The sequence below is a fragment of the Hippoglossus stenolepis genome, chromosome 4, assembly GCF_022539355.2.
Source record: "Hippoglossus stenolepis isolate QCI-W04-F060 chromosome 4, HSTE1.2, whole genome shotgun sequence".
Lineage (NCBI taxonomy): Eukaryota > Metazoa > Chordata > Actinopteri > Pleuronectiformes > Pleuronectidae > Hippoglossus > Hippoglossus stenolepis.
This window is the reverse complement of record NC_061486.1, coordinates 15,255,007-15,274,104: the sequence shown is the minus strand read 5'-3', so window position 1 is coordinate 15,274,104 and position 19,098 is coordinate 15,255,007. Positions and strand designations below refer to the sequence as shown.

General features: G+C 42.4%; 1 protein-coding gene across 1 annotated transcript in view; it reads left to right on the top strand.

Moving 5' to 3' along the window:
- The window catches only part of megf6 (multiple EGF like domains 6), a 61,048-nt gene that overhangs the window by 37,742 nt on the left and 4,208 nt on the right, over positions 1-19,098 (top strand). Inside the window, 17 exon segments of the mRNA XM_047339667.1 lie at positions 804-929; positions 2,056-2,187; positions 2,862-2,958; positions 2,960-3,003; positions 3,360-3,488; positions 9,442-9,570; positions 10,259-10,387; positions 11,848-11,976; positions 12,382-12,510; positions 13,373-13,501; positions 13,615-13,743; positions 15,256-15,387; positions 15,847-15,975; positions 16,196-16,324; positions 17,263-17,391; positions 17,805-17,933; positions 18,119-18,247. Of these exon segments, the coding sequence (XP_047195623.1) occupies positions 804-929; positions 2,056-2,187; positions 2,862-2,958; positions 2,960-3,003; positions 3,360-3,488; positions 9,442-9,570; positions 10,259-10,387; positions 11,848-11,976; positions 12,382-12,510; positions 13,373-13,501; positions 13,615-13,743; positions 15,256-15,387; positions 15,847-15,975; positions 16,196-16,324; positions 17,263-17,391; positions 17,805-17,933; positions 18,119-18,247 (2,079 nt within the window).

Here is a 19,098-nt window from a genome sequence, read left to right as displayed (position 1 = left end):
ACTGTGAATACATACAGTATAACCCTGCATACTAGTGCATACAGGTGTCTGCATGTCTGTTTTTTGTTTGCAAACTTCATGCTTGTGTAGATGTTTTTGATAAACTGACAACACAAATTGTTATTGATGAGTTCCTGCAATTTCTCCCCCTTTGTCACAACCTTTTTCTTTTTTACCGTAACGCCAATAAACCCTCCTTTATTTTCTCCTTCTATTCACTCTCTGTTACCTTTGATGGATTGAGTGGATTTAGTACTCGAAATAAAAAAAGTTCACCTGGTCAATGCAGGTGTTCCTGTTATTAGGAGTTGTTCCTCAGCAGCAGGGCGTCCTCCGGCTGTTTGCTCTGCCGGTTGAAGGAAAGTTCAACCCTCTGTGTTTTGATCTAAAGTGATACTGAATATTGTTCGGGAGCCTTTGGTATAAAATGTGACTTTGTGTCTCCGTGGAGTGGATTAAGACAACATGACTGAGTTACAGTGTGTCAGCGCTAATGCACGGCCCAGGCCCAGGCTTGCAGAGTTTGCCGATGCCAAATATAAAACAGGAGTCTTCCAAATGTTCTGACTTTTACTGATCTTCAGTTGGTGGCCAGGTCATGACAGGGGTGATTTACTTGAGTTACTACTGCAGAGGCTGAATAAATAAACAGAAAATGAGTGAGCATTTCTCTACTGTAGTTTTCTCCCTTAGCCCATTGTGCAATATTGTGTAATCCTGTCTTGTGGTTTTTCTGGTTTTACACTGGACGGTTGTGTTTTCCACTTTTTTTATTCCATGTTTTTATTGTGTATTGTTACCAGCTTGCAAAGCTGGGAGCTATGGACAAAACTGTCATCTGGCCTGTGACTGTGGAGGAACGCTCTGTGATCCCATAACCGGAGAGTGCATCTGTCCCCCTGGGAAGACAGGACCCTCCTGTCAGGAAGGTATGTTTAATTCATTGTCCTTTAAAGGAAAAATAGTCTGCTCATATTCAGTATCATGATTTCAGTTTGGGTTATAACTTGAAAAGGTTCTAATGCTTTAATGTTAAGTAAACACATAACTTTCCTCACACTGTCCAACGCTGCAGCTCCTCTTTTCAGCCTCTGTCTGAAACTCTCTTTAAGGCCTCCCCCCTCCTGATAAAGCCCAGTATGCTCCTTTTGGCCACTCTGTTGTGATTGGTCAACCAGTTCCAGCGCATGTAGAAAAAAATTGGCCTCCACTCTGGATTTACCTAACTTTGTTAGGGGGTGTGTCAGAATATCCACTAGGTGTGCAAATGTAGAGGACATGGCCTGTCACCTTTAAATTTGTTTATCATGACACAATTAGTATATACTGCATACCTGCAACCCCCCCGCCCCACGTGCATGCAGTCAGACGAGGTTGAGCATTTGACTTTGCTCTGCTAGTCTACGGTGCCTCAATTTAACATTACTGGCTTACTTTACTGGTCCAAAAGGCATGTTATAGGTGGAGGTGACAGTGAGCGCCCTCTGCTGAATCACGAAGCATACTACCACAGATGGTCTGATGTGCTTCTAGATTTGTTTATTTTGAAGTCAAACAGGTCAATACAGTTCAAATGTTAACTATTCAAATAAAAACTGAAAGCCCTACTTTTGACTTTGGGCTAACCTTGTAGACCTTTTACATGAAAAAAAAAAACTCCATGTGCCTCAAAGGGAATAACTATAAAAGCATAATACGTCTCCAGAGCTTTGGGTCATTTTAGCCTGATCGTGTTGCAGATTATAGGAGGAAGCAATGTGTTGAGGGAAAGTTTGAACTCACTGACTCACTTCCAGCTTGCAGTATTATCTCTAGCCACAAAGACACCATTGTGTTTGTGTCCCTTTTCCTTCTCTTAACCAAACCAATCAGAAACTTGTCCTTTGCTTAAAAGCTCACTTGCCCAGTGTCACATTTTACCCCTTTCACAGACCTTTTTAAAGCATTCCTCTCCCAAATTATTTAGGTATAAGAAGCTTTAGGGCTTTACAGCGACGTTACTAACATAAGTGGATTACTGCTCAGTTAATCTGAAAGACACTTGATGCTCCCCAGACTGCCCTGATGGATTCTGGGGGTTAAAATGCCAGTCGTCTTGTCCTGGCTGTCAGAACGGAGGCTCCTGCAACAAGCAGACTGGAGGCTGTGACTGTTCACCGGGCTTCACAGGAGACCTCTGTCAGAACAGTGAGTTTCTACTGAGGTTTGAGACAAAAAGCATGGGATTTCTGTCATTTTAGGTTTAGTTTTAACCATAGACTGTTTGTTAAGATGAACGACATGACTGCTCCCCAAAAGTGAAGCCAAAGCGTCTGGATTGGCACCTGGTGGCTGGCTACAATATAGGTCATAGGTCCCGCCTCCTCATTCTTAATGGAATCGGACAGATGACCAATAATAAGATCACATCACATGAGATTTTCTCAAAGATGGTTTTAGGTCGTTCTCTGTTCAATTGTTATTTGACGCTATTAAACCAAGGTGAAACATCATGATTGACAGCTGAGACTTGATGGGGCATGTGTATCGAGGGGTCCTCGCTACTACGGCTCCGTCCCCACATTGCAACTGCGCAGACTCTGGCTCCAAATGTGTTAAAGTGCACTGTTTGTATCCAGGATATTTTAGCTTCATTTCTGGATAGTGGGAGGAAGTTGAAACATGTTGTCCATCTGTATATATAGTCTATAGTTTTAGCCAATTATTCACATCTGTATGCTTCAAGTAAAGATGTTAATTTAACTTTATTTGAATAAGTGAATGGATCCAGATGTTAATTTTTCGTGTCCGCTTTGTGAAGATATTTTTTACTTTCACTTTGTTACTAAAGCGTGTGTCCTGTGGATGTCTGTTGTGTCCAGAGTGTCCTCCAGGTTACCATGGAGCCGGCTGCTTCATGCACTGTTCATGCCACCCTGACGCCGGCTGTGACCCACACACTGGACACTCGCACCACTGTGTGTGTGTGTGAGACGGGCTTCACCGGAGACCACTGTGAAGAGAGTAAGTTGACCTCTTCCATATATTTTTAATGAATGCTGCCACCATGGGGTGTTTGCAGGTATAGCATCCTTTGAGTTCACGGAAAGTAATTCCCTGGATCTTTAATTAGATCATATTATGTTTAATTTTAGAAAATATTGCAGTTGATCCTGGGACTGTGATGTACTTAATAAGTGGGATGAACAACATGATATTTAGCACCACAGCTTAACACCACAGACTGTATATATGGTTTCTAACAGGCTGCACTTTGGTTAAAAAATTCAAGACAAAAATCATTCTGATACAATATAATCTTGATAACCGTCCATCATAAGTATTCTGTGTTGTAATGTTCACATCACTGTCGTCCACAGAGTGTGTGAATGGCAGTTATGGGCAGGGCTGTACTCAGCAGTGTCAGTGTCACAATGGAGCCCACTGTGACCATGTGAGTGGAGCCTGCACATGTTCTCCTGGATACGCCGGCACGTCTTGTGAAAAAAGTAAGATTTCCTTTGTTTGAGTTACTGGCTTTCCTGCCCGCATCATTTCTTAGAAAAGTGAAGCCATCCTTTATTTATTTATAAAAACCTCAAATGTAGGAAGTATAGTTCTGCTAATAATCCATCCAGTATATAAAGTGAGGGGGATATAGTAATCTGTGTATGGAACTTCACAGTTATGTTAACCAGATAGCGAATTGGTGCCCTCTGATATTTTAGATTTTAAGAAATGTTTGTTTTTCTGTCAATCGATGGCAAACTGAGGAATGGCTCTCAACTCAGAACTTTTCACCAGTAAGCAACAGAAAGACACCACACAGTTGTGTTTACAGGGTGTGGATATTAAGGGATTTACTTGTTATCATTAGCACTGGATTAAAGGATTTCTCAATAATCCACAGCTGCAGTTCACATGAAATGAACCCGATATACAACAATGATTAGAAGCTGTTCATGTAATGCAAGAAGTCTTTGACATTGCTGCATTTTCTATTTAATTTTACATTTTCTGTGCGGCAAAAAGGTTTCTGGTTTGAATTCCAGGTCCAGGACAGAGTCTTTCTGTGTTGAGTTTACATGTTCTCCCTGTGTCTGCGTGGGTTTTCTCTAGGTACTCTAGCTTCCTCCCACAGTCCAAAGACATAGAGAGGCTAGTTAACTGGATCGTAGGTGTGAATGTGAGAATGGTCGGTGAATGGTTGTCTGTCTCTATATGTTGGCCCTGCGATACACTGGCGACCGGTCCAGGGTTCACACCGTCACACCCAATATCAGCTGGGATTGGCTCCAGCCCTCCTGCGATAAGCGGTATGGATGGATGAATGGATGGATAGATGGATGGATGGATAGATATGGCATATAACGCAGAGGGATACAGTATCTCAGTCTGTCTGTCTGTCCATTTGTAAACATTTAATTTTTGGAGCAGAACTCCCAGTTGTGTTATTCAGGGAGTGAAGTGGTGTGTTTTGATAGTTTGGGTTTCAGGAGACAAACCTCACATGAACATTGATGATTCTTCAGATGACTTGAGAGGAAACCTGCTCCCAATTCAGCTTTTTTTTACAGTTTCATTTAGTTTTGCATTTTGTCAGAGCTGAAATACTTTCTATCTTTTACTATAAGCAAGTGTTCTGATAATCAGTTGGTGCTTAAGTGCCATTTTTCAAGAAAAAATATTGAACATTCCAGGTTGTCAGTTTGGAGGATTTGCTGCAGGTAGTGAACTTAGTGTTTTAGGGTATTATGTCATAGGATGTCACAAAATACAAAAAACGGTTTATTATATAAGTATATTTTTGTGTTAAGTTATCCATACTGAACTTAACTTAACTTATTTAACCACATTCCCAGTCAAGGCAACGCTGCTGCTCGACACAATATCGTTTTGATACACTAGAGGGCACTGCAGGATGCTTTTCTGATTGTCTTCATCTGCCCAAGTTTGATTGAATCCTAACACAGATTCAATGAATCATCTGATTGTCCGTGTAACGTCACGGGCAAAAAACATTTAAAAAACCACACAAATCCCCAGATATAAATTGTGATAGTCGTCCTGGGATAGATGAACAGTATTTCACAGGAAGCAGAGTCCTTTCATGTGCCCCCACAAAGCAAAACCCTTCATGTCACCAATATTCCTCTCATCATTACGATATTTGTCCTGAGCACTGAGACACGGCAACAGTGAGAGAGTCCTAACAGTATAATAGATTTGTTCTTGATTATAGTCTTTTGACTCAGAGTGGCCTCCTGTTATTACAAAGTGTAAGATTTACTGGAAGTGTACGACCAGGCCCAGAAAATTCATACCACCTCTGTAACGCGTGGGGCATCGTAAATCACGGCCGTGTCACTCTAGAACAGGGCTTCACATCCCTAGTCATAACACTCTAATGGCCTCAGACGCAGACGTCACTCTGATTGGTCATTGCTGTGGAAGTACTGGCTATCGGTTCGACCAGATTCTGTTTTGCTGAAGGCCTTTCCCCCTCAAACAGAGGTGTCCCGTTTCTCAGTCTTCTGCTGGGGCCTCTTCCTTCAGGAGAAGTCAGGAAGAGGCCTGCGCCGTGAGAAGGACCAGATCTCTCCACTTCATCTGTTTTCGCAGAATTCAAATGACTTTTCAATGTTTGCTCCTACGTGGGCAATTTTCATCCCCACTCTGGCTTATATCTCATCGCTCATGAAAATCACCGCCACTGCAGGACTCGCAGAGCTCGTTGCTATGGTGAAAAAAAGCCTTGTTTCGCTGCGGCTGATGCTGAACATTTCCGTCGAGTCGTTATTGTGCCGAAATGCGTCCATGCACAACAGACCTCTTGTTCGAATAGCGTTGGATTGTTGCTGCAGTTCTGATCCACAACTTTGATGTTTGCATGAAAACAGCAGTAAAAAAAACAAAAACCGGGGTTCGACCGTCATCCAACAGCTGCGTTATTGACGAGGAAGCTGGCTTATTGTTTTGTTGTTGTTGTTGTTGTGTTGACCTCTTTCATTGCAGGCCCTGAATAGCACCAGGATGTGCTATTCTGTGTTCTCTCTATCCGCTGTGTTTCTGTGGTCTGCGCTCTCCGGCTGTGTGGTCCTGCTTTATGGGCTGACAGCAGTGGCTCTTACACAACCAGAGATCTGGAAATAATCCTCCTGTCTTAAAGAGCTCATTTAGTCTGGAGAGTCTTTCAACGATGGCACAGTGTGTGTGTGTGTGTGTGTGTGGGGTGTTTGTGCATGTGTGTATGTATGTCTGTGTGTGAACATGTGTGTGTACGCGCTTGTGTGTGTTGGAACGTCTCATCTGTGCCTACCTATAAACAAAGTTTGGAGGGAAGAGTCCACATTTACAAACACTAGCAGACGGTGCTAATATCAGATGACAGATTGATGCTTTGTGGTTAATATGGAAACCCTTCGCCCCCTGCTGGCTTAAACAAATAATAAACTTTGCAATTCGGATGTGTCAGGATCGTCCCTGAAGATCTAACGTAGAGTGTGTTTGCCGCAGCACCAAAAAAAAAGACGGAAAGTGCTTTAACATGTTGATTTCATTAGTGCGCTTGGTGTAAAGACACAATTACAGGGAACATCCCTCCTGTGAGATGTTTCATGTTTATATTCTAACATCAGAGACGTGTTGAGCCTCTGTTTCATCGCTAAACACATGATTTATCAGAGCGACAGCTTGTTGCCATGGTGTCAGCAACTGCTATCATAATAATAAACAACAGACAATAAACCCATGTTTACTTTTTTGGGGCCTAAGCGTTACTACAGATCTAATGTACAGCTGGGCTAAGATGACAGCATCCTCAGTGGGCTAGTTTTAATAACGTCGCAGCTTAACCACTACAGAGGCAGGCGAAGACGTCATGCTGTCAGCGTGGGAACAAGACGATGGCCATGCCAGTAACTGCTGAGCGAGGAAAGATACGTTTTTTTTTTCCCAGTTTGAGGCCTTGAGGCAGAAAAAAAGTAGAAGTGAGGACAGCATCATCAATTGGAGCAGGAGAAGGAAGCTATGATGTATAGATTGCAAAGAGGGAAACACCCTGAGTGCAGCGCTGTGGCATTTAGAACACATTAAAAGCACATTTCTGTACAGTGACGGATCGAGGATTTGTCTAAATCAGGGGCCGTGAAGGGGTCACAATTTTCACAGAGGGGCCAATTATATGTCCATACACTGTTCCTGATTCAATGAAATGCACAAGTAATTTAAGTAACTGTCGGCTCTATTGCTTTGAGCAAAGCCACACATCATTGAATATATTTTAAAAAGTCATATTTATTGTTAGTTTTGTTAGTAGGTGACTTATGTTTTTTTAAGACCATTGAAATAACAGGGGCACTTCAGGGCCCAATCAGATTTCAGTGGGAGCCAGTGCCCCCCTGCCCCCACTGGCTCCGCCTCTGTAGCAGTCCCAATTTGGGTTCTCATCTTTTGACATAGTGACACTGCTTTTCTTGTACAGATAGAAGAGGTGGTCAATTAAATTCAAAAAACAACACTGAGATAATTGGGAAACCATCACCAGGCTTATATTCTATTTAAGTAAAAGTACAAACAAATAGACAAACATGGACTCAAGTAAAAGTACCATATTACCTTTACTACTTGAGTAAAAAAGTAAGTACTTTCTTTTACACATACTTAAAGTAAAAGTATTTGCAGATTGTAACCTGTTCCCTAACGGTCTATCACATCATTAACTGTGCCCACTGTATATTTTGCTTAATATAAGAATAATGCAGACTCTGTCATATATATAAAAAACGCTGCAGATGATGAAAACACTGTCATTGTCATATTAAAGTCTCGGAAAGCGACATCTTCTGAATCCATTTTGGGTGTTTCTTTGCCAGTGAGGGCCCGGTCACACATTTGTGAATGCAAAGCAAATATCGCAGGTCAAAGTTCACCAAAGTTAAACCCCATGTAACGCTGCAGTTTGCCCCAATGCAGGAAGTGAATGTTTTATTTGCCTCCTAGCTCGCACAAATAGAAAGAGAACGGGAGGAGAAGGTTCGCCAGTGATATATACGCACATGTGTGACAGTGCCCTAATGCTGCTGCTGGAGGCGGGGTCTAATGTTACCTGACCTCTCTGATCGGGTCATTGAACCAATTCCCCTCTTGTATTGATTTATTGAAAACTATATCTACATGCCACGCAATGCATTGTAAAAATGTAGGAGTAAACAGTACAGATATTTGCTTGTATACGTATTGGAGTAAAAGTGAAATATACCTGAAAATCAGTGTGTAAGATTCAGGTGAAAGGGATCTATTGGTAGAAACTGAATATAAAATAATCCTAGTGATCTTATCACTTGTGTGTTTCATCTAAATTGTACAAATTGTTGTTTTCTTGACCCTAGAATGGGCCCTTTATATTTAAATACTTAATATTTACATCGAGAGCGGGTCCTCTCTACGGAGGCCGCCATTTTTACAGTCGTCCAAACTGGACAAATTAAACCTTTTGAGTTTTTATCACAACTGAAGGCTACCACAGGTTCTCTTTCATGTTTGGAAGGGGAGGCTGAGGTGAGGGGTATTCAGCTGCAACATGCAACTTCACCACTAGATGTCACTAAATTCTACACACTGAACTTTAAATAAATAACACATACATGAAAAGTACAGTAACGATGTAAATGTACACTTTTGCATCCCATTATTGCAAAACACAACTATAATGCTCGAGTTAGGCCGTGATCTCCTGGGTGAGAAATTGAGCCATAAAAAAAAAAGCCGTGAAATAAACAGAGTCATTCTTTCCTGCTCTGGCAGAGTCGTGCTTACAGACAATATTTACATGTGAGTGCTGGAGCGGCCCATTCATCCCTCAGCCTCTGGCCAGGTTCTTGTGGATAGGAGGCACTGTGTTTACCAAACTCTCTTGAGTGTCAATTGACTCTACACACACTTAAACAATCTCTCCTTGAGAATGGGAAACAGATTCTCACACTGGCATCTCTTTGCATCGGCGGCGATACCGTAACAGTGTGTGTGTGTTAGCGGGGAACAGTAACCTGGCTTTGTTTTGCAGTGTATTGGTGGGGCCTGTGGACTCAGCAGGTGCTCTAATTACCGGCTCTCTGTGCCCCATCCACCCCCAAAAGGGGAACAGCCTCCGAGCCGCCGTCGACTTTGATGTGGCCCAGATCCACCGCATATGTGGGACATGAGCTCACTTAACGAACGCAGACGCTCTGCAAATGAACAGCCGCAGCGTGGTGCTGCCATTTGATATTGGTATTTTCAGTAGGTGGTAAGACAGAGAGGGAAAGTAGCGGGAGGAGAAGAGAGTCAGAGATGGCGGAGGGAAGAGAAGGAACTAAATAAGAAAAAAAAAAGTTGGCATCTAAACCTTTTCCTCTCCCCCTTTTTTTTTTTTTTGTGAAGCTGCCAGTTCTAACCAGTCGGATGTTTTATCTCGGCCCACAGTGTGCCCGGACGGCTTTTACGGTCTTGACTGTGGCCAGATGTGCGAGTGCAGGAACGGTGCCCGCTGCCACCACATCACAGGAGCCTGCCTATGCACCGCCGGCTGGGCAGGACCACACTGCATTCTGGGTAATGGAAGCCACATCATTAAAACGGGGTGTGAGGGAGGCCCTCGCTGCAGCCCATCACGACATCCTCTCCTTAAACACGACTAAGATGTGTTTGTGAACAATTATCTCTATAATGAGACATTGCCAATGACTTTTTTAGGGATGGGTAAGGGCGGAGAGAGGAGAAAGGAGGGAGGACGAGAGTGCCCTCCGGCATACGAGGTTTAATTGAGGTCTATTCTGGATAAATGCACCCACGTGTTTATAGTGATCAACAATATAGTAGAGGAAGAATACAACTTTTAGCGGCGAACCAATCGCCGTTCTCATACTGAAGTTTCTTGAGGATTTCAAGCCGTTGTTTTAATGAATCCAGTGAAATGCCCACTAAACTTCTTAGCCTGTCATTCTGCAGTCTTATTCAAGACTTTTCCTCTCGCCACAGTCATTTTGTGGTCCTAACTACACCAGAACCAGAGTCAGCACAAAGCTAAGAGCATGACTTAATGATGCATCTCTGTCATTAGCGCATTTTCCTCTTCCTTAGATTCCAAATGTCACTGTGGGACTTTGATCATCAGTACGTTTACAATATGGGTGCTGAAAACCCTCACGCCCCTTGTACGTTTCCAGTGCATGTAGCTGCAGCTCATTTGAAGGTATTCATGTGTGTGTGTGTGTGTGTGTGTGTGTGTGTGTGTGGGTAGAATGCCCGGGGGGTCACTTTGGAGAGCAGTGCAGTCAGACCTGTGAGTGTCAGAACGGAGCCAGGTGTGACCACGTCACCGGGCGATGCAGCTGCACGGCCGGGTGGACCGGCGGGAGCTGCCAACTGTGTGAGTAGCTCATCGCTCAGTCTCACAGAATGATATATCACATACATATATGACTTACCTACAGAATGACGATGAATGAAGCTGTCAAATATATTTTATATTTAAAGTTTTAAATGATTTTACTGGTGGAACTTAGTCATTTTACATTTTTACATCAAAATTAACCTTTTGGTTTCATTAATTTAGATGAAAATCAGGAGATCATTTTAACATGCTAGATGTTTTTTGGCAAATGACAGTGAACATTAAGTCTGTATCAGTTTTCTGTGACATTATTGTGAAGAGGTGATGCAGTGTTGCCTCTTTAAAACAACCTGTTTCTTAACTGCATCACTGACACTGTTCAAACTAGACTCAGTAGAGCACAGTACCTCCATCAAGGCCCAACAGTGGCCTTCAATTCAGTCAAGCTGCATCAAATCTCACACATTGAGGGATATAAGTTACCTGCTTTGTTTTCATTAAGATACATGAATTATTCCCTGGGAAATCAGTGAAAAGGTCAGACAATGCCCTCTCTAGTAATGTTAAAGTGAAAAAATATATATTCTTGATCCGCACCTAAATTTAATGGGTTTTTCTTTTGGTCATTCTGCACCTCTCGATAAAATGTCATGGATGCTAACACGGTGATTGATTTTCATATTGTTCAAAAGTACATGATTGAAAGAAAACAGCTGCAAATCAAAAAGCATCTAAACAAAAGCTAAATTAAAATCGAACCTGAACTGGAGGAATTGGTACGTGAAAATGTAAAAACAGATGTTATTGCATACACCCCTGTATAGTCCTTAAAACGCACTACCTCATCACAAGTCCAGAAGTCAGCTCGTCCATGTGAATCCACCTCCCTCATTTCAAAACATGTTTTAATTGCAGGGCTGCTTCTTCTCAAGTCAACTTCAATATCCAGTGGAGGCACCTGTCTCTAGAACAGCTAAACACACAAAGACTGGTTAAAAAAATCAACCTTCACTGTTGAGATCTGCTCCTCTTCATGAGACAATTTGAATATTTCCTGTATATTTTATTCACAGTAGGGATTCACTACAAATAATGACAGCAAACAGATGTAGACCTTGTTTTTTTATTTATTTGTCTATTTCTGTGTATGTACGTTGAGAGCAATGGAAAAAAACAAATTCAAAAAGTCAAATTCCTTGTATGTGTTCGCATACATGGCCAATAAAGCTGATTCTGATATAAAACATGGAATCTAAGATAGTGACATGGATAATATATTATTTTCATTATCAATATTTGCTAGAATCATCAATTGTTATTGGTATATACATTTCTCTACTCAAAATGTGCATTCTTTTATCTCTTCAATATGTGTTAATTTAGATATCATTCATTAACTGTCTGTACTGTGTGTTTGTGTGTGTGTGTGTGTGTGTGTGTGTGTGTGTGTGTGTGTGTGGGGTGTGTGTGTTTGTGTGTGCGTGTGTGTGTTTCAGCCTGTCCTGCAGGACAATATGGGGAACACTGCTCTGGCCAGTGTCTGTGTCAAAACGGGGGCCCTTGTGACAGTGTGACAGGCCAGTGCTCCTGCCCACCCGGCTGGACTGGAGACGCTTGTGAGTTAGGTGAGTCCTTCTTCCAATTTGTCCTTTAGCTAAACTTTCAGGGTCATGGGGAAAGACAGAGCCAATCACAGCTGACCTTAGGTGAGAGGAGCTTTACACCAGACAACTATTAATTCTCATCCACATAACTTCGAGTCTCGTTCATGTCTTTGGACTGGGGGAGAAAACAAACGGAAGCCCTAGTGGACATGAGGAGAAATGTCTAATTCCCTACAGAAAAAAATTCCCAGGCAGCCCATAGGTTTGAACCCACTGAGAACTGGTAGACACTTCATCACCATGCTGCCCATTCCAAACTCCTCTTCATCAAACATTTTGACATTGTTAAAAAGCGTTTTGAGTTTGTGCAATACATCATTTCTTGAGTGTAACTTCAATCTGAGGGTTCCTTCTCTTCTCTCCTAGAGTGTGAGGAAGGACGTTATGGAGCGAGCTGCATCCAGGTCTGTGGTTGTACGAACGGAGGGAGGTGTGACAAGATCACTGGAAAGTGTGTGTGTCAGCCCGGCTGGACAGGAGAGCTGTGTCAGTCAGGTGACTTCCCGAGCTTTACATCAGCACTGTCATATTACAGCATATTCGTTTTCATTTCTCAGTTTTATGCCTCCGTGCTGGTGGGAGCCAGAGGCCGGAGGCATTATGTTTTCAGGTCCATTTGTCCGTCCATTCCATTCCCATTGTGAACACCATATCTCAAGAATGACTTCAAATTTGGTTCAAACATTCATTTGGACTCAAAAATGAAAGCAATTGACTTTTGTTTTCGAAGGTCACGTCCTTGTGATCGTAATATACGGGGAACACACATATTTCATTACATCTGGCATAAACATTGACTTGACTCAAAGATGATGTGATTAGAATTTGAAGGTCAAAGGTCATGTTCACCATAGAATGCTGCAGTTGAATCCTTTCAAATTTGGCACTCACTCTAGACTTACAGATTAAATGATTGGATTGGGGTGATCAAAGGTCCAAGGTCAATTGTGACCTCATAGGAATCTGAATTTATATTTATATCGAATATAAGATATGAATCTATCGGTATAGTATTAGTTTATAGTATTATCGACTCTGTCATTCACCTATCCCATTAAGAGATACATATATATATATAGCTTAAATGCCATCCAGTAGTTTCCACCTTGTGTCTATATAACCTTGAAGAAGTGTAACATTTCTCTCACCTTACACCTTTGCTGCATTTCTGTGCAGCAACAACAAATCCTAAGAGAAGGTTTACTTACTCCTGAATTTATTAAACTTGTTGTGTCAAAACTTTTTGTGCATTTAGTCCTAATGAGCACAAACCCTCTTTTCTGCCATGTTGAAAACCTTTGTTTTCTGGTTCTAATGTTTCCTGCTGTACGTCAATGCTCGTGTGTTTCGTCTGAAGCCTGTTCAGAGGGATTCTTTGGAGAGGCCTGCGAGCAGCGGTGCGACTGCGTCCACGGTACGAGTTGCCACCATGTGACGGGCCGCTGTGAGTGCGAGCCAGGCTGGAGAGGAGCCAGGTGTGACAAACGTGAGTGTGTGTGTGGGACTGAGGAAATTGCAATTGAATGAAGCTCACAATGGAGCAGCTTTAAACAAGGGGGAAACTGACTGTGTGCCCCGCATTTGTTTGACTCCCCTCAGCCTGCCTGCCGGGGTCCTTCGGTGCTTCCTGTGCCCGGCGGTGTCAGTGCCCGGCTGGGGTGTCCTGTCACCATGAGACTGGGAGTTGTGGCTGCCCAGCTGGACTCACAGGGACCGGCTGTGAGAAAAGTAAGAATAATACATCCATCGTAAAACAAAACTTTAATACCTCCAGCAAGGTTCTGCATTCGACTAGCACGATTATGCAAGAAAACTACTGGACAGATTATCATGAAACTTTGTGGAAGGATGCGGTATGGGTCAGGAAAGAACCCATACAATTTTAGCCGCAATGGTGATGAGGGGGTGGATTCGGGTTTTATTGAATTTTTTTTGTTTTAACTAGATAGGTGAGATAGGAATAAAAAACAGTCGTGTTTAAGGGACTGGTATTTATAAATGGGAGCAATATGGTGCAGATCCAATTCCATATCTCGTGAATTTAAATGTGGCCTTTAGGTCTGAGCTCTCTGAGAGAGTTACACAAATATATGATTTTTTCCCTCTGGTTTAGTTTGTATTTTAATGGTAAGGTGAGAAGCAGCTTCTCGAATCTTAAATACTTGCAGTGAAAATTGTGTATCTCATGTCTTTTATGTGTTAGTGTTCATGGAGGAAGCCCTGACACATGGCTAATATCACTGTCATGCATATAAAACCATTTGGCCGACATCCGTTCCCTTTTGATAGAAACACTCCCCCCCCACAATGCACCACTTCCATCAGGAAGAAAAGGCATCATGGGATGGAAGCGATCACCAAGAATCCTTCTGTTAATACTAATTAAAATTTCCTTTTTTCCACCGTGTCCTCAAGGGGAAAATTACCATTTATTACATTCCAGGAAATGTATTCTACACACAGCACTAAAGCCTCACTGTCACAGGACTTTATGCTAATGTTTCATTATTTAGACTATACCCTTTAGAACTGTATACGAGCGCCTTCACTATACTCAGCCCCTCACCACTCCGTCTACACCGCCACCTCCCCTCCGCCTCAGCTCCCTTCCTCTCCTCACACACTCCCCAGACATCTGATAAATGTTACACACCGGTTGCCAAGTAAAACAGAAGGCATTGTTTTTGTCTCCTCCGCGGCGGATAAGGGCTTTTGGAAGGCAGACATGCATAATGACAGCGCCGTAATTGCCTCTTTAGTCTGGAGTCCTTTCTTATCTGTCCCCCGCGCTGCCTGCCGCTGTCTGATTGAGTAGCCGAGTGCTGCGGTCTCACCCGAAAACATGTTCGGTTCACAGATTCATCTTGTTCGCTATGACCGAGTGTCTGCGGACCCCATTCATTATTGTGATGAGCGTATATACGCATGTATGGACAAAAAAAGTGTGTGAAAGAATGTCCCTATGCGTCCATCTGGGTCCGGGCACCAGGGAAAGTGTTTTTTTTGTTTGGTTACCAGTCAGTACTGAAGGTCCCAGTGTGTTCACACAGGAATCTGGAGAAGGAAAGTGAAGTGGAATTTGTATTTGTTCCCACTAACTACTGAAAGTCCTGTCAACTGTCATAATTAAAACCATGCGCTGTAATGCAATGATGTGCATTATACGAATTTTGGATCCTTTTGAAGTTCTTCTACGTAACACCTAGAGTTTGTGATATTTTTCTGACTGTGTTCTCGCAGCGTGTCCTGCTGGCATGTTTGGCCAGATGTGCAGTCAGCTGTGCCAGTGTTCAGGTGATCAGGAGCAGTGCCATCCTGTGACGGGAAAATGTAGCTGCTTACCTGGGTACTACGGGGCAAACTGTGGGCTACGTAAGTATACCGACTGATATTGGGCTTGTGCTTATCATCAACTGTACAGAATGATGGACGACGCATCTACACTTCCTTCTTTTTGAGAATAAAATAAAAAGTTTACTTTGACTTTTTAGTGTCCCATCCACTAACATGGAGGTTTTTTGTCTTTAATTAAACGGGGAGTCTGGAGGAAAATGTGGGCGCATTGACCCAATTTGTAGATTGCCATTGAACTAAATATTTACATGTAATTCTTACATTCAAAACTTTTGTTCATCTGCAATTGTTTTAAGATGTTACAGTTTTAACCAATTCAAATGTTTACATATTTTTACATCTAAAGTCCATCAAAAACAAATCCAAACTGGTTGTTATGCAAACTCGGCACGATAGTAAAGCTGGATCAGATACAAAACGACACAACAGTCACCTTCCGTCATCTTTTTCCCTCTTGTCATCACGGTTCGTGTTCAGGATGTCGAGCAGGAACCTTTGGGCCGAACTGTAAATCCAGATGCAGCTGCGTCAACGGCGGTCGCTGTGACTTCAGGACTGGAACTTGCTACTGTCCTCCGGGCTTCATTGGAGCCGACTGCAGCTCAAGTAAGTTTTGAATCCTGGCACCTGTTTGTTCTCCACTGCACCAGCTTTATGATTCGTGCTTGGAGCTGGTGTTTTAGGGATGATCATCATCATCACGCTATCTTTGCCGCACTGGAGAATTCTGGTCAACCACGGCCGAGGTGAACCGCAAGGCCTATGACATCTCCTTAACTTGTTGATTTGTAGTTTTGCATGAATTAAAGCGTGATTTTCTCTGCAGGTTGTGTGAATGGGTACTATGGGAAGGACTGTGCTAAGCCGTGCTCCTGTGGGGAAGGAGGGCAGTGCCACCCGGTAACAGGGAGGTGTATCTGTGCCCCGGGCAGGATGGGACAGTCCTGCCAACAAGGTGAATACACATAGTCCTTATGTATATGACAATATCTAAGTAAACCTCATGCGTATTATTCCACTGTGAATTATTTTAATACAATTTCACTAGAGAAGAATTTCAGAGGCAATGTTTTTGCAGAAAAGATAAGGATTAGCCAATGAGTAAAAGAGAAGTATTAAGTATATTACTTTTTTATCATAGAGTTAAAGACTATCATGCAGTAAACAAATGTTTGGCTTTGAGATGGATATCTGGTATATCTCTTTTTCTTACCATTCTCATGAGCATAAAATGAGTAACCAGGTCCGCTGACATGCATCAGTGAGAACCATCGGCCCTAATGAGTTCTTCAGAAATAGACGACCTAACTAGAAACTGAGAAGCCGCCGCACAGATTCGGGCGTGTTTTTCAACATCTCTCTCACTGTATATTTACATAATAAATTCTCCATTTCCTCAGTGCGAGGCCTCCGATGATCACAGGGATTCTTTTTCGCGAGAAACAGAGGCAGAGTTTTTCTTAATCTCCCCCTTTATCAGCAACTCAGCTGGATTGCGAGAGGGGCTTTCCAGCACTGCTCGTCAACAAATGTTCTCTTCTTTCTCCTCCTGCATTCACTCGGACATACCACCTCTTAAGTTGCTCTTGTTGAATGTTTACAGAAACCTATAAGTAGCTTGTTCTCTGTCTTCCGTGTCGATGGATCTGGCAAGGAAGCAAATAAATAAACAGGGAAATCAAAGACGGTCTGCTTATTGTGTTCCTGATCTAAATTACCCAGAGAAACATGATTATTCTTTTATATCAGCGCCAAATTAGACTACTTTGCCATCTCTTTAATGAACTATTGCTTAAATAAACATCAATGTGGTTAGTGCAATTTTTGTGTGTGTGAAAGAAGAACATGCAAAAGGGCCTGAAGTTTTTGGGTGTTTCCTGACTGTTTCTTCAGGATGTCCCAGAGGGCGCTATGGCTCGCAGTGCAGAAATACATGCAGCTGTCAGAACGGGGGTCTGTGTGACCCTGTCGCTGGGTCATGCAGGTGCGGACTGGGCTGGACTGGACCACGCTGTGACACAGGTACAACAGAACACATCAGAACGAAACAAAATCCTATTGTGCTCATGGGGAAATCGAAAACTTCAAAACAAACAATAAACCTGAGTCATTTTTCAGATTTCCATTGAAAAACTTGTTTTGCAATATTGTTCCTGTTACTATGGGCCAGTCCTGCCTTTGTTTTACTAACAGATCAACAGACCTTTTTTTTTTATAGCTAATAAATACTAATAATTGCCATTATCTTTATACCCTCCTTTGATTTTAGTGGTATTAACAAATGTTGCCATTTATGACCAATCATGTTGTTTATGATCACTGTTTCTTCATTAGTGCCTCTAATGCAGTCCAGATCGTGTGTGTGTGTGTGTGTGTGTGTGTGTGTGTGTGTGTGTGTGTGTGTGTGTGTGTGTGTGTGTGTGTGTGTGTTTCAGCCTGTTCACAGGGAAAATATGGTCTTGACTGTGCACAGGACTGTCCATGTTCCAACAATGGGACGTGCCACCGTTTTACTGGCACCTGTAGCTGTACTGCCGGATACTACGGCCACTCCTGTCAACACAGTACGTAAACCTTAACTAACAATTCATCACATCTTCTGGCCTCACATACACTTTAAAATAGATAGGATTTTTCTGCCTTTGTGAAACGTTTAATAGTCTATGAAATACTATGAAATGAAATACAACATGATTTTCTGGCCATTTTTAACCATAAACTGTTTTTCTGTTTCCCCTGTTTCTCCCAGGATGCCCTTCAGGGTTTTTCGGAGTGAACTGTGCCCAAACATGTGACTGTAAAGTGGGTCAGTCATGTGACCACGTAACAGGCCAATGTGCATGTCCACCAGGCTACTATGGGTCACAATGCCAAAGACGTGAGTACAAATGAACATCCAGAAAAACACAACATTACATTTTAGCCTATGCAATAGGCTGAGGATTAAATGTAAAATTTTTAAAAGAATGAATTTGATTTTGTGAAACAGTAACTTTTAAATAACAGATGCCATAATGAAGGAAATTCAAGAACTAGGTCAGTGTCCCAGAATAACTTACTGTATATCTGCTAATATTAAGAAAGAACTAAAACCTTTTCATATGCGGTCTATGACTACAGCACACAGAGACATTACAAGCTATGCATGCAGCCAAAACTAAAGAACTACCTTTAAAGTATTTAAAGTCTATTTAAGTACACAATATTTTAACATGTTTAAGACTTTTTAAAGGCCTCAAATTCAGATGATTGAAATTTAAACTTTGTAAAACCCTGCAGAAAAACTGATAAAGACATATAGATATCGGATTTCCAATATTTTATGTTTTTGAGATACTTACACTCCAGCAACATCATGACAGCAGAAACCCTGTCATGCTCACAATCACAGGCCGGCACTCATTAACAAGCAGCCGTTTGGATCCTGCAGTTGTGCATGTGCAGATATGAGCATGAATGAATAAGAGATTCCAGAGAAGAAAAGGTGTGTGTGTGTGCGTGTGTGTTCTGGCAGACAGACAGACAGGTTGGTAGGTGGGCAGGCAGGCTGGTTATTTGATGAGAGACAGGTGTTTCCTGCTTAATGCGTTCCTGTTACATCCCTGTGCCCTCCCGCCTGCTCGCTGGGCTCTCAGCCGCAGTGTGAGCGCCTAAATGGCCACTTCAGTCCCAGCAGGAGATATGGCTGAGCATTACAGAGCAGCTGTAAGGCAGCCAGAGACAGAGCTG